The 15,582-nt window shown below is 39.9% G+C and overlaps 1 protein-coding gene across 7 annotated transcripts in view; it reads right to left on the reverse strand.

Annotated features, from left to right (window-relative positions):
• Positions 1 to 15,582, reverse strand: part of KMT2A (lysine methyltransferase 2A) — an 81,741-nt gene that overhangs the window by 48,273 nt on the left and 17,886 nt on the right. For 6 of the 7 annotated variants that reach the window (XM_058545091.1, XM_058545090.1, XM_058545087.1 and 3 more), the window contains 3 exons: positions 7,907 to 7,976; positions 2,574 to 5,227; positions 866 to 1,043 (listed from right to left, as the gene is read on the reverse strand). In XM_058545091.1, coding sequence (XP_058401074.1) covers positions 866 to 1,043; positions 2,574 to 5,227; positions 7,907 to 7,976 — 2,902 coding nt within the window. The remainder of the gene's footprint in view (positions 1 to 865; positions 1,044 to 2,573; positions 5,228 to 7,906; positions 7,977 to 15,582) is intronic. The other variant, XM_058545092.1, reaches the window with a different exon arrangement.

The raw sequence follows: 15,582 nt of genomic DNA on the forward strand, positions 1-15,582 counted from the left end.
TTCTGAACATTCTCTGAACCTCTAAATTTTATAGGAGCAGTTACCCCACATTTAAGAATTATAGGATAACCATGAGAATGTGCCTCACAGACCTCCAACCACAGCAGGCACAACTGCCCAAGGGCCGCAGCTGCACCCTGAAATCCAGTATACACAGAGGCCACACACACCATGGGGTTGCTCCCAGACGGTGATGGAGCATGGCAGGGATAACAGGGTAGGCCTGTTCCTGGGAGACACCAGACTCCTCTGATAGTCAGCTTTTGCTCAAGGACTCCCCGACAGACTTGCCAAACTTTCTTACACTGCATGGCTGTCTAGGAAGATTCCACCCAACCTTCCTTCTCTCTCTTCCTTCACTGGGATCAGACCTGCAGGGCAGTCTGACAGCTCTCCCAGCCTTCCCTGGCTCCCTCCCCATTTTCTCTCTCAGGCATTTCTGGTAATAAAATCCTTGCACAGGGGCCGGCCCAGTGGCGCAAGTGGTTAAGTGTGCGTGCTCCGCTGTGGCAGCCCGGGGTTCACTGGTTCGGATCCCAGGCATGCACTGACACACTGTTTGGCAAGCTATGCTGCGGCGGCGTCCCATATAAAGTGGAGGAAGATGGGCATGGATGTTAGCCCAGGGCCAGTCTTCCTCAGGAAAAAAAAAAAAAAAGAGGAGGACTGGTGGATGTTAGCACAAGGCTGATCTTCCTCACAAAAAAAAAAAAAATCCTTGCACATTTAATTCCCCCTTGCCACCTGTTTTTTGGAGGACCCAGATTAACACATAATGCTATGAAGAGCCTACTGGGAATCCCCAGAATAACCAGCAAACAAACCAAATGTCTGCTCAACTTCAAGGTTGACATCCCTGACCTACCATCATTCCCCATGGAAGACAAAATTTTTTCTCGTTCTTCCCATGGTAAGGCACTCAGGGTGGGCATGTCATCAGGAAACACAGCTCGTTTTCGGCCAAGGGCAACAGCAGCTCTTCTGCAGACATGTTTAATCCGGGGTCCTCGCACAGAGGTCTCCGATGAATCACTTTCTTGACCCTGAATATGAGGCAAGCCAAAAACAAACAATAACAACTACACATGTTGAAAAGATGATAAATAAAGCCAAAGCGTAGTTGATTAACTCATTATAATTTAGAATCAACATAGACAACTCTAGTTATCCCAGCTGATAAGCCATATCAACATACAGGAATCAACTACTTCTGTATCCTAAAATTGGTAGCAAAAAAAAAAAAGGCTAATCAAAAAAACAGAAATCAACTAAACTTCTATTCCCAATTATACTATTTCTTTAAAATTCAGCTCAAAATTCAAGCTGCTAGTCTATATTATCAAAAACTTCACTCTGGTGGGCCGTCCTGCTTGCATAGTGGTTAAGTTCACATGCTCCACTTGGGCAGCCTGGGGTTCACAGGTTCAGACCCCGGGCGCGGATTGACACACCACTTATCAAGCCATGCTGTGGTGGCATCCCACATACAAAATAGAGGAAGATTAGCTCAGGGCCAATCTTCCTCACTAAAATAAAAAAGTTCGGTCTGGTGTAAATAGGGCTTATCTACTGAGACTATTTCTTATATTTCCCTGACCAACAGAAAAGTAGGGGGAAATAACCTATAAATGGAAGTATAAAAGACCATGGCTCCAAACAGAAATGTCTCACATTTTAAAGAGACACTGCTTCTGTCACCAGGAGGCTAACCAAAAAACATCCAAAACGGTGTCAGAAATAAGTCCCATCACATTCCTGCTAGAACTCTCAACTGGCAGAATACTAAATGTAAATATGGCCCTAGGTTGAATAACATTAAAAACCTAAGTTTGTCATCATTTTAACCTAAACTGATATGTTGGCATAAATATGCACCTACTACATGACAATTTGTAAAAATAACCTAAAGATCAGCAGGTTTTCTCAGAAAGCCTAGCTCACTTTGTAAAACAATGCTGTTCTTTGAAAAATCTGTTTGTCATCATTTAACTAAATGAATTCTACAGCTTTTCTGTCCCACAACTTAAGGCTAAGTGCTTCTCATTTGTATTCTGCAAACACCTATTATCTATTGCTCTTTTAGTGAGTGATCACTCACTACTAGGAGGAAGAGAATCTGCACCCACCCACCCCATCGCCCCACCCCCACCCCCACCAGGTTTTCTATAGTAAAACAATTTGACTACAAAAATGCACCTTCAAAATTAAGTCACAGATTCCATTACACCAAACCCACTGAGTACAAACAACTCAGCATCTCTGTAACATCGCCACAACCTACCTTTCAGTCTTAGTTCATCACTTTCCTACGTGTACCAGTCCAGCTATCTGCCATTCCTCAAATATGTTTTATATTTTTCCATCTTTACCCACACTATTCTCTCTACTTAGAATGTGCTCCCCTATCATTTTCTACCTATCAAAATCCTACCAGTCCTTAAAGGACCATTGCAAACGCCACCACCTCCTCTACCCTTTTCCTGATCCTGTAACTAGACGTAATCGAAAACACTTAGCCTAAAACTTGCTCACAGAAGGGGCTCGATTTTAACAGGCAAGATGGAAAAGAGTACCTGTGCTTTGGGCTGGTCAGTTTGTTTAAGACTCTTACTCTTCTCAATCTTGCAGAGCTGGGCTTTGGCCTTTTTTAGGAGGCTGGCAACCCTCTTGTCTGTCATTGGAAGCTTGTCTGCCTGAGCCAACATGGAGCCTATGGAGGAAGTGGAATGTTTAACAGTGCTAGATGAAGGAGTGGAAAGGCAGAGGGCTTTCTCCTTCTCCAGGGATGGGGCAGTTGGGCCGAGGTCCAAGTTGGTTTTTTCCAGATTTCCTCTCCCTTTCTTTATAAGTATTTTGGTTTTGACAGCTGCTGTATCCCCAAGAGTCACAGAAGCAATATCAGTCCCAGAATCAAGGGATGAAGACTTCTTCCGCCCTGTTGCTTTTTTGGTAGAAGATGAGGTGGCAACATCTTCACCAACAACCTTCTCTTTGGAAACCCTACCCACAGGATACAAAGCAGAACTACTCTGAATTTCTGATCCCTTTTTCCTTTTCTCTTTCCTTGACTCCCGCTTATTCTCTTTTTCTCTCTCCCGGTCTCTCTCTCTACTCTTGTCCTTCTCCACGCTCTTGTCAGTATCTCGATCTTTGGACAGCTCCTCAGGGGCCTTGTCTTTATTTCTCCCTCGTTCAGTCTGAGAGCCTGGGGTAAACCAGGGGAAGAGAGGAGTAGGACTACTGGATGAAAATGGCTCTGCTGGAGCACTAGTCTGCTTCCTTGGTCTCTGGTTTTTCTCTGCAGATTCCCCAGACTGAGTCAGGGAATGAGAAGGAAAAGTAAAAGTTGGGTTTAAGGCACTAGTGGCAAGAGGACTAACAGACATGCTTAACGAGGAAGAGACAGAAGACGGCGGGGTGAGAGGTGATAGCTCAGAAGTACTAAGCCTTCCACTTCTTGTCCTCATGGAGTGAGAAGGAGATCTTGGTTCAGATCGAATAGGGCTAAACACTTTTCTTTTCCTTTTTCTGTTAGATACTCCTGAAGAAGATGTTCCAGCAGAAGTTCGATTACTAGGCAAGGTTACAGACTCAAATATTCTAGAGTGAGCCTCACTTGGAGTAAATCTTGGAGCTCTCAGAAGGGGGCTCCTTTTGTGCATATCAAACCTTGTTCCAGAATGGAGTGGTGAAAACAATCGGGCTGAAGCAGCAGTACCAGATGCAGAAAAACCAGACGCGAAGCCAACATCCTCAGGAGTTAGTGGCGGGGGTCGGAAATTATCAAATATTGGTTTGCGAATAAGACCTTCTTTGGCATACTTTGCTGAGGAAAAGTATTGTGGCTCTGACCTAGAATGCTTTAAAGAAGTCCACCTAAACGTTGGTTCTCGCAAAATAGATTTTCGTTTCCCTTGCATGGGAGCAGCAGAAGCAGGCAAAAATGGTGATGCTAAAGGGATTGTTGGAGGCATAAGCCAAGGTGTGCGGTCAGAGATACTGGAGGCTGGCTGCAACGGTGGGGGTGGAGTAAGCAGAGGGGGAGGAGGAGAGGAAGAGGTCTGCTGCTGGGGGGCACTTTGTAGAGTTGATAATTTTTTTGTTGTTCTAGATCCAAAACTTCTCTCTGACATGGAATACCTTCTGCTTCTCCTATCATTACTATCATTTTCTGGGGACTGGGCAATAGGCAGTGGAGTATGAACTTCGGGGGTATCGCTCCGCTCTTCAGGAAGGACCTGAATTTCCTCAGAGGCCTGAGAGTCTGTGGAGGTATCAACACTGGGGCTACTAGAGCGGGAGGAGTCTGAAGACATTTGAGAGGAGTGCTGAGAAGCTGCACTTGATTTTTCAGAAGATCCACAGGACGTGGCACTGAATCTACTATTTGGTGTAGACTCTAGTCGGGCAATTTTAATTGGAGGGTCATAATCCTCATCCTCTATAAACCGCCGAGGGGTTTTAATGATCCGTGAGGAGATGGCACTGACCACAGGCATAATGAACTGTCGAATGTTTTTGACCTGTGTCTTCACCTTTCTTCCTTGCAGCTGAGCTGCTTCTTTTTCAATTTTCTTTTGTGCCCCCTTTTTTGCCCTCTGCAAGAGCTGCTTAGCAATTGTTGCATCTGTCCTTTTAGAAGAAGGAATAATCCTAACCGGCTTAATCCTTCGAGGGCTTTGTCTGACTACTGTCTTATCTTCTTTTGTGAGTGGAGGTGTTCCTTCCTTGTCTTTCCGGACCTTCTGGGGCTTTTCCAGTTCAGAGTTAATGAGGAGACCTGAAGGGGTCTTTATCCTTTCTGTTGATGGAGGCCTTCCTCGCCGTCGTACAATCTGTACCCCCTTCCTTCCTATTTGAAGCTTCCCTGTCTTAAACTTAGACTTGAGAGGAGAGAGTTTACCTGCTCTTAATTTTTTAATCTTTGTGGCTTGCTGAAATGTAGCAGACGGTGTCCGTTTAATTTTTTTCAGGCTATCTTCTTTGTTTCCCTTTGGTAACTCTGAAATGTCCTTTCCATGTGTTATTTTGATTTTTACTCCAGGGAAGGTGGGAGGTCTTCCTCTCTTCTTTTCTATGCTTTTAGAATCTTTCTTCTTGATCTTATCTCCGGATTTGGTCTCTGATTTACTTAGAGGGGAAAACACAGATGGATCTGAGAGGATAGCTGGATTTCGGTCAGAGCCACTTCGAGGTCTCCCGCGAGGTTTTCGAGGACTAGTTTTAACTGCGTATAAAAATTAAACAATGAAGAGCATATATTTAGCTTTGTAGTTCAGGTCTTAACTAAGCTGAATATAATTTAGCACAAGCCATTTTGTACTGCTCTACTTGGGTCTAAGGAGTCAATAAAACATCTTAATTGTGCTTAATTTCTTTTCACCAAAAACTTGCCTCAAGAAATCAAATAAATAACATTCCACCTAAAAGAACATTTAACTACTTTTTTGATAGAAAAACTAAGATAATAATAAGAGGTTTTCAACTGAGCAGTTAATATACAAAACTAATTTTCCTACAACTTTAGGCGAGCAAAGCTTTTTCAAAAAAATACGTTAAAAAAAAAATCTGTACTACCTTTTCCATATCCTAGCCACCAAGGTTAACATTTGAGTGTTAGCTATAAGTGAGTCATCCCATCTTTTCAATGCAGAATTTTGGCTTTAATAAATTTGAACAAGGTGCTCTCCAATCAATAACATACCAGCTTCTATAGGAAAAGGCTCCTGTGCAACTCAGCTTCCTATAATTTCAATCTGTTTTCCCAAAGTAAACTAAAAAAGTTTTCCTGAATAGAAAAATATTCATTCATGAGACATCAGAATAAGATCACTGAACTCAGTGAAATACTCAGTGAAAGGACATGATGATGTGTCCATTAATCTATTCCCCTACCTGCAGGTTCTTGAAGTAGTTAGTCCAAAGTTACAAAAAGATTTAACCTTTATTGATGTCAAGAGCAAATCAACAATTTATTAAATCTGATTTCTTCTATTCTAAATAAAAGGAATTTTCTAATTTATAAATCAGCTCAATCTGTTACTTATCAAGAGACTTAAGAAAACAAGGCTGTTTTCTAAAATTCTCTGTATAAACCTATTTTTTCTAAATGTATTAAGAGTTGCCTAGTCTATCATATCTTCTCTTCCCTCATGATTTTTCAACGTTTTATATGACTCAACATTCTTCTGAGACTAAAACATCCCCTAACTGGCACCAAAAGAGATTTATGCCATTACAATGAACATTTTAATTTTAGACTATGGAACCAACTTTCTAACAGAACAGAAACCAACAAAGGTCTTATTGTTGAGCTTTCTAAATATAAATGCTTTCCTCACCAATTAACTTCAGATTTCCCTTAATAGATTAAGAATTCACAATTCCATTCTCAATATATACTAATTACAACAAAAGTAATGGACTAGGAGACAGCAGAGAAACTATGTTTTATTTCTTAAATAATGAAGCCTATCTAGATGGTTTAAAAAAAAAAAAAAAAGGACAATATTCAGGATAGACTGACAGTCAAGAAAAAAACTTAAGAGGAAACCATCAAGAAAGGATGTGAATTAACAAAATAAATTCCTACCCAAAAGTACATCACAAGATTCCTTATCATCAATGGTAGACTTGAACCTGGCCACTCATTAAGACTTTATTAATTCTGAAAACCTCTTCTATCCAACTTTTAAAAGAAACTTTTGGTGGACAAGTAGAAAAAGCAGAACAGAGAAGAGTCCAGCTCTGCTGCTGACTTCCATAATTCACACCACATTCAAAGAATTCACAAATCAGTTACAAGGAACTGCTCATCATGTATTTTCTGGGCCTCATTTTGTCATCTATAAATGAAAGGTTAGACCAGATCTCTAAAATCACTTTCTAATATGAAGCTTTAAGATTTCATCACGTCCTAATGAGAACATTGTTCTTCTCTAAAGGCACAGACACTGGGATACTGCTGGCTTAGTCCTCCCAACTAGAATAGCAATACCACCATCATTTGAGAAAGGAAAAACTGTCAACTTGGGTGTTTGAATTAGATTCCTATATAACATATGATGACTTAAATGAAACCCAAATGCTAACAAACATCACAGACTAAGTCAATGTCAAAGAGCAAAAACACAGCTAACAACATCATATTTAACTAGATTGTCTATCCACAGAAAAATCAAAGAAAACCATACAAGAAGTCAGAATGGCAGCACAGATAGGGAATGTTTTTTTCATCAAAAGATTTACAGCCCTCTCCTATATTGAACAGAATTCTGCAAGCCATTAAATGTTATTTCCACTGAGGATCATCTCTCAGGAGACTGCTGTAAGTCTAGAATTTCAAGACATTCCAGATATTTTCTTGGTGAGAATAATGACAAATACTGCTTATAAATGGAAACACCCCATATCATTTTTATTTTCTTTATTTTAATACAGCCTTTCAAGGATCAGGTAAAATAGTTTCATACAGTGCCATATTTTGTTTTTAGTTCTTTGACAACAGTAGACCAAATTTCATATGTAAAAAACCATGGCCAAGTTATCCTCAAAGCCATATGTACTATCATATAATTCAAAAACATAAATCTGAGGATGCTCTTAGTAGGTTACCTTCAATTTACCCACCAGGTTTTCCAATCATTCCATGGAAATCTACCCCCTACTCCTCAAGAGGTTCCCATAGAGAAGCATAATAAAGAATAAACCAAAAGAGCCCTGACAGAGAAGAGTCCTGTAAAGAGGTCTAGTACATAAGCCATTTCCTACTTAGTGTGAGGGAAAAGTGAAGGATGCACACAAAAAAACCCAAGTATTAAGACCATCTTTTACATGCAAAGAAGGCAAGAGAAGCCACAGTGTCTTAAACAAAACTCAAAGGCATCATGCGCTTAATTGGCCATACCTGAAGGAGACCTTGTGGGACTTCGTACTCTGACTTCTTCATCTGAGCCAAAACCTAAGAACTGCTCATCCTACAACAAAGGAAAATTATTTTAAAATCAGAAACAAGAATGTATGTGAACATGTCCCATAGAAATGCCCAGAGGAGACACAAATGAATTTGGAAAATTAGCCTCTATACATTAATCATTATCATTCATACAGATGCATAAAATAACTAATATTGAAATAAATGGACCCAGTCATTCAGCTTCATTACAGACAAATAGGAGCTGTGTAGTAATTGAACAATGCATTGAAATGTCATCTTTGGTGCATAGTACACAGGGGATAGTCCTAAATTTCAAACTATAGATACAGCCCAAAACAATTAAAGAACGACTTTAATTCAAATAAGCAAGTCAGTACAATGGCAGAAATATACAGCCCCAATAAAACAAACACATCTTTTCAACAAGTAGTTAAGTCTACAGACACATAAGGAATGACATAAACAATATCATAATCTCTTGACTACTAAATATTAATAGAGACTGAAATTGCCATAATCGTCAGTTCCTTAACTCAGGAATTGACAGTTAGATGTGATGTCTGTACATTTGAGATCCAAAGATTCTCAACATGCATTGTATGGCATCATTGTAAAATGCCCTGTGATGAGAGACTTAATGGTGGGCAGCAGCATTTGTGAAAGCGATCATGAATTGACCACATATAGGGTGAAACACATTCAAGAATAACTTAAGGAAGCATCTTATTTTCAGTTTATACTTGGAAAAGGCAAAAAGCAAAAACTTCTCCTTACCTCTAACTTTTAACCTGCCCTTTGAAAAATATACTAAGGATTTAACCTATTTTGGACAAGTTCTCAAGAAAGATGGTCTACTTAGACAAACTGATTAACAGAAATTCACTGATTCAGAGACTACGAGTTCTTTCCAAAGAGAGATGAGAGAGACAGAATTTCAAATTTCAGAAACAAAATCCATATAAAATGAGAACAAAATAAGGAATGAAACACAGATTTTTCTTGAACCTCCAATTTATACTGATAAGCCCCAAACTAAGTTCCAACAATTAAAGCCCCACAAATTTTCCTCTCAAGAGCAAAGACCACGTGCACGTGCACAACATCTGTGGATTTTCCGAAGAGTTGTTTCCCCAGTTAGTTTAAAGCTAGAGTCAGGTGCTAGTGCTAATCTGTTTAACCACTTATTAACCAGGAATATATGAAAATACACATGCAACCTTTTAGACAAATTAGCAGGTTCAGCTCTTAAATTTAAACGCTCTTGAGGAGCAAAACATTTGAGGCCAAGACTTTGCATACTAGGCAACTGAGAGACAATTCTTATTAGAATCAAAAAATGAGTTTTGCTCTGCGATTGCTACAATTATTAAAGTATTTATTTAAGAAAATAACTGCAATTATTCTCTTCAAAGAGATTTGTTGGAAAAGTATTATAATTCTAAGAATGTGTTAAACCTAAATTTAAGGCATACATACTAGAGTACTTTTTACACAGTCTCTTCTTTCATCATTAAATAAAATTTAAAGTAAATTCTTATAATTAACATCATTTGTGAATAAGAAAAAAATCTATCTCTTAATCTTAAAACAACTTAGGACAACCTTAGACATGTGGGGCTTAACCCTAAATAAATTTCTGGAATGATTTTCAGCGTTTACACTTGTAAGCTACAACATTCCAAAAAGCACCCAATTGATCCAAAACTCTTATCACAATAATGGAAATTCCACATTGTTAATTTTTCAAATGTACTTTTGGGGAGAAAAAAGATATTTAAAATAGTAATCCTAAAATGAACTTTGAGAAAAAAGCAGACAAATAAAATAGGCCATGGTACACTGCCTCAAATGCTGTAAAAAAATCAAAAGACAAAAAAACTACAGTGTCTTAGAATTTTAGAGGGGATCAGTCCAATCCACTCACTTGTTGGCACGTGACACCACTGAGGAGAGTGAAGGACTTGTTTGAGGTGTCGGTTCTAGCACTTGCAGGGTATGTGGTATTTGATAAGTCACTTACTATTTTTATATCTCAATTTCTTTATTTATGGGAGTGTTTTAGAAGTAAATGAAATAATACATGTAAATTTTGTAATTTATGTAAAATTACTCAGAAAACTATAAGGCAACATCCATATTGTAGTTCTTATTATTGATGTGGTTTTAGAAACTGAAGCTTTGGGGGGCCAAATGACTTGCCCAACGTCACACAGTTAGTTACAAAGAACTTCCTACCATAGTAGTTATAATTTAAAACTATAAATAAATATTTAAAGGAATCAAATAAATCATCTACAATACAGTATCGGCTATTCTTTCAGCTACTGTTAAAGTAATATGCTGCCCATTTTCAGATCCTTAAATTTTCTGATTTCATTCATTCTTTTCCTGCATTATCCTCATGGAACAACCTGCTAATCTATGTATTTCACAAAGACTTCTGGGGATTTCCCAACACTTACCAGGGGACTACATTGCTCAAAACATGAATTTTATGCTTCAAATCCTGCAATGAGAGATAGTTCTAGCAACTATACATACAATAACCAACAGGCGAGGTAATGAAAGATTATTAATCTTCAAAAGAAATACAAGAGATCCACATTGCTATGTTCATCATCAACAACCTTAGCAAGTCACTCTTCTATATTTCAAACTTTCACAAAATGTAACTATATAATCCTAATTGCAGTGTGCTCCAAACAGAGTACTACTGAGCTGTCAGGCAGTAATTTAACTAACTCTGCCAATGTTTAACGTTTCCAAAATGACAGAAAGCATTAATTCTTTCCTTATGGTCTTGTAGTTGGAATAAGAAAAGAACGAGTAGTCAAAAAAGACCATACTTTCACCCAAGAACTTCTTTTCACTTGAAAAACAGGTTGACTTCTTGAAGCATGCTTAAAAAAATAAGTATCTGTTGTTTAAATAATCCAGACAGTTTAGCCAAAAACAAAAGCCATCATTGTTATGCTAAAGAACTCAGCTTCTAACTCTGAACTTCTGATTCCATGTAAGGGCTCTAAAAAATTGTAAGGAAAGCCAAGTCGAGAAAGCACTGGGAAAGAACTGCTCCAAGAGGGTGCTCAATTGAAGTCCTTCCTGCCTCTCATCTGGCTCCCATCACCCCGTTTGAACAAGTGGGGTTCCTGAAAGATGCAGTAAACAGTGCTGGCTTCCCAAGGATTTAGACTTGTCTAGAAATCAAAAGGCTATGGCAAAATGTCCACAAAAAAGACTACAAAAGGAGCTGCAATTAAATCCATGTTTGGCACTGTGGCATCATAAGCCTGGACAGCCCTGGGGAGAGAGGTTACAGGAGACACCACGCCACACGTGACCAAGTATTCCTGGGAACTGGGCCCAAAGAGCCATTCATCACACATACTTTTCCTTTCACTATGGCTGTCTCCAATGAGCACAGCATTCCAAGACAGAGTACAAACCAGAGCCATCAAGCCTATTCCTTCCGGACCATGATGTCTTTGGAGACTAGATCACCAAGATTTTAACACTTTCTTACCTCCAAAGATAGAAAAATATCCTTGTCAAGTTGAGCACTTTAAAATACCGTTAAATCATGTTTAGCTTCCAGTGATTAAGAATGCAATGAAGCGGGCGGCCCTGTGGCTTAGCGGTTAAGTGCGCGCGCTCCGCTACTGGCGGCCTGGGTTCGGATCCCACGCGCGAACCGACGCACCGCTTGTCCGGCCATGCTGAGGCCGTGTCCCACATACAGCAACTAGAAGGATGTGCAACTATGACATACAACTATCTACTGGGGCTTTAGACAAAAAAAAAAAAAAGAAGCAATGAAGCTATCTAATGTCACTTCCTAAGTGAAATCTAATTGTAATAATAATAAGTGTGTAGAATTTCTTTATTACCCTTACCCTTAACTCTAGGGTAACCAGTTATTTGAGAATTTCCAAGCATACCTTTACTAGCAAATTCTACTTTACTCATAAATATTTTAACATTTGAGGATTTTTATTTTAATAGCAGAATTTTAATTCTTTAGTCGCTGGTTATATTTGTAAGTGATGAAGCAACAGGCATATTTTTTCCACAAGAGACCCTAAGTGAATCCAAAATAAGTACTACAGATAATAATATTTACATATAAAATATAGTGATGAAGACACTTTAGAAAAATACATGAAATTCTGTGTTTCAAGGAATTATGTACTACTAGGACAACTTTTCAAACCAAGCACTATTTCTTTTACTTATTCATTCATTCAAAAACCATTTATATGCTTGCCATGTATATGCTATCTGTTCCAGAAGCAAAGAAGAGTAGGACATGATTCCTGCTCCCAAGAAGTATCTAAGGCAGACAAGCAGGTGCACAATTTCAGCTTTCCTTTCAAAACCCAAAGTCGCATTAAAATGTCAGTGAAGGATCAAATACCATATATTTCATATTCTGGAATAAAAAATTTGCTTGAATCTTGGAATAGTTCATTCTTCCTCTTATATTAGTATTTGGTTCATGGAGAAATATTCAACAAATTTCAAAATGGCAATGTCTATCTCCGTTCCTCAGTACTGTAACTAGGCACCACTCCAGCATTAGAAATCAGAGAGAGTTTAGATAATCGAGACCTAAATCATCTGCAGTGATTAGATGGGACACAGTTCCTAGTAATACCAATGATCCGATAAACTTTCAACTGATGGACCTCAATGCCTTTTCCTCCCTTCCCCTAACTAAAATACAGACTTGAGTTCCTCCCTTAAATTCTTCCCAATTCACTATAGTCAGAGCAAAAATCACTCGCATGGAGTTCTTCACCTCCCAAGCTAAGGTGGAGTTTCCAAAACTACTTTGAAAACTCTTCTAAACAAGTTTGGCCAGTTCAGGCTGCAGATGAACAAGGACTAGGATGCCTCTGCACACATCCTTCTTTCTTTTAATTTTTTTTTTTTGGGGGTGAGGAAGATTGGCCCTGAGCTCACATCTGTTGCCAATCTTCCTCTTTTTGCTTGAGAAAGATTGTCCCTGAGCTAACATCTGTGCCAATCTTCCTCTATTTTGTATGTGGGACGCTGCCATAGCATGGCTTAATGAGCAGTGTATAGGTTCATGCCCCGGATCTAAATCCACAAACCCCAGGCTGCCAAAGCGGAGCACCTGAACTTAACCACTATGCCACCAGGCCGGCCTCTCTCCTTTCTTTCCTAGCAAGAAACTCCTCAGCACTTCAGAGCACTGGATTCAGTGGTAGGTATCTCAAACATGCCCTTCAGCAACCATTTCTTAGCATACATGCCCTTCAGCAACCATTTCTTAGCATTCTTCTATCTCCAAAATGTTTAGTCTTAAGAGTCTGAAAAATCAAATTTCTTAAACTACAAAGCTTTATTGATTTATCAATTGAAAATAACATCAATAACCACAGACAGTATCAAAATCACCCCAATACTCTAATTGTTTGAAATTCTTTGTTTTGAAGGCTTCTAACTTTTGGTATCATCAAATATGGTTCTATCACATGAGGAGGCCACAGGAGAACAAAGCAAATTACTAAGAACAACTAAAGAAGATGAAGAAACATCGAGGAGGCATATTGACCATCTCAGCAGCTCTAGTTAAAAAAGAGTAACACTTCTCCTTTGGGAATTTATTCCAGTTAGCTATCACTTCTGCTGGCACATTTCCCTTTGTGTCTACTGCTACAAGGTCTAAAATACTAAGGTCTTGATGTTGCATTTTAAAGACATGCACATAGGGGTCGACCCCATGGCTTAGCGGTTAACTGCGCGCACTCTGCTGCTGGCAGCCCGGGTTCGGATCCCGGGCGCGCACCGACGCACCGCTTCTCCGGCCATGCTGAGGCCGCGTCCCACATATGGCAACTAGAAGGATGTGCAGCTATGACATACAACTATCTACTGGGGCTTTGGGGAAAAAATAAATAAATAAATAAATAAAAATAAAGACATGCACACATAATTACTAGTATTTAATTAGCATAAGGGATAAAAAAATGTGTTTACATGTTTGTCTCCTTCTCTAGAGTGTTCACTCTTTGAGGATAGAGACAGTTTACGTATTCATTTTTGTGTTCCTAGTATCTGGCACACATTTGGCATTCAATAAATGTGTGTATAATGAAAGTAAAGGAAATGCAATACAATAACTTTAAAAACATTAAGTACCTACTGTGGCAATAGCACTGTAGTAGGAAATACTGGTAAACTCCAAAGAATTAGACAATATAATTCTTCCTTTTAAGAATGCATAGGGAGGGCCGGCCCCGTGGCTTAGCGGTTGGGTGCTCGCGCTCCACTGCTGGCGGCCCGGGTTCGGACCAGGCCGCGCACCGACGCACCGCTTCTCCGGCCATGCTGAGGCCGCGTCCCACATACAGCAACTAGAAGGATGTGCAGCTATGACATACAACTACCTACTGGGGCTTTGGGGGGAAAATAAAAAAAAAAAAAAAAAAAAAAAAGAATGCATAGGGAGGGGCCAGCCCTGTGGCGTAGTGGTTAAGTGCGTGCGCTCCGCCGCTGGCGGCCCGGGTTCGGATCCCGGGCGCGCACCGACGCACCGCTTCTCCGGCCATGCTGAGGCCGCGTCCCACATACAGCAACTAGAAGAACGTGCAGCTATGACATACAACTATCTACTGGGGCTTTGGGGAAAAAATAAATAAATAAATAAATAAAAATAAAGACATGCACACATAATTACTAGTATTTAATTAGCATAAGGGATAAAAAAATGTGTTTACATGTTTGTCTCCTTCTCTAGAGTGTTCACTCTTTGAGGATAGAGACAGTTTACGTATTCATTTTTGTGTTCCTAGTATCTGGCACACATTTGGCATTCAATAAATGTGTGTATAATGAAAGTAAAGGAAATGCAATACAATAACTTTAAAAACATTAAGTACCTACTGTGGCAATAGCACTGTAGTAGGAAATACTGGTAAACTCCAAAGAATTAGACAATATAATTCTTCCTTTTAAGAATGCATAGGGAGGGCCGGCCCCGTGGCTTAGCGGTTGGGTGCTCGCGCTCCACTGCTGGCGGCCCGGGTTCGGACCAGGCCGCGCACCGACGCACCGCTTCTCCGGCCATGCTGAGGCCGCGTCCCACATACAGCAACTAGAAGGATGTGCAGCTATGACATACAACTACCTACTGGGGCTTTGGGGGGAAAATAAATAAAAAAAAAAAAAAAAAAAAGAATGCATAGGGAGGGGCCAGCCCTGTGGCGTAGTGGTTAAGTGCGTGCGCTCCGCCGCTGGCGGCCCGGGTTCGGATCCCGGGCGCGCACCGACAAGCCACTTGTTCAAGCCATGCTGTGGCGGCGTCCCATATAAAGTGGAGGAAGATGGGCACGCATGTTAGCTCAGGGCCAGTCTTCCTCAGCAAAAAGAGGAGGATTGGCATGGATGTTAGCTCAGGGCTGATCTTCCTCACACACACAAAACACACTAAATAAAAAAAAAGAATGCATAGGGAGAATGTCCTCAGGCTGGTAGGGCAGACTAAACCAATTCATTTATTCATTCATTCATTCAAATATATGCGAGCCCATTTCTGGGTTAAGGAATGAAGACAGAGATAAAAGACAGCTTCTGCCTTCAAGGACTTGCTAGTCTGTCAAGAATGGGTGATTAAATTAATG

Source organism: Diceros bicornis, chromosome 7 (assembly GCF_020826845.1).
Source record: "Diceros bicornis minor isolate mBicDic1 chromosome 7, mDicBic1.mat.cur, whole genome shotgun sequence".
In the NCBI taxonomy this organism is placed as follows: domain Eukaryota; kingdom Metazoa; phylum Chordata; class Mammalia; order Perissodactyla; family Rhinocerotidae; genus Diceros; species Diceros bicornis.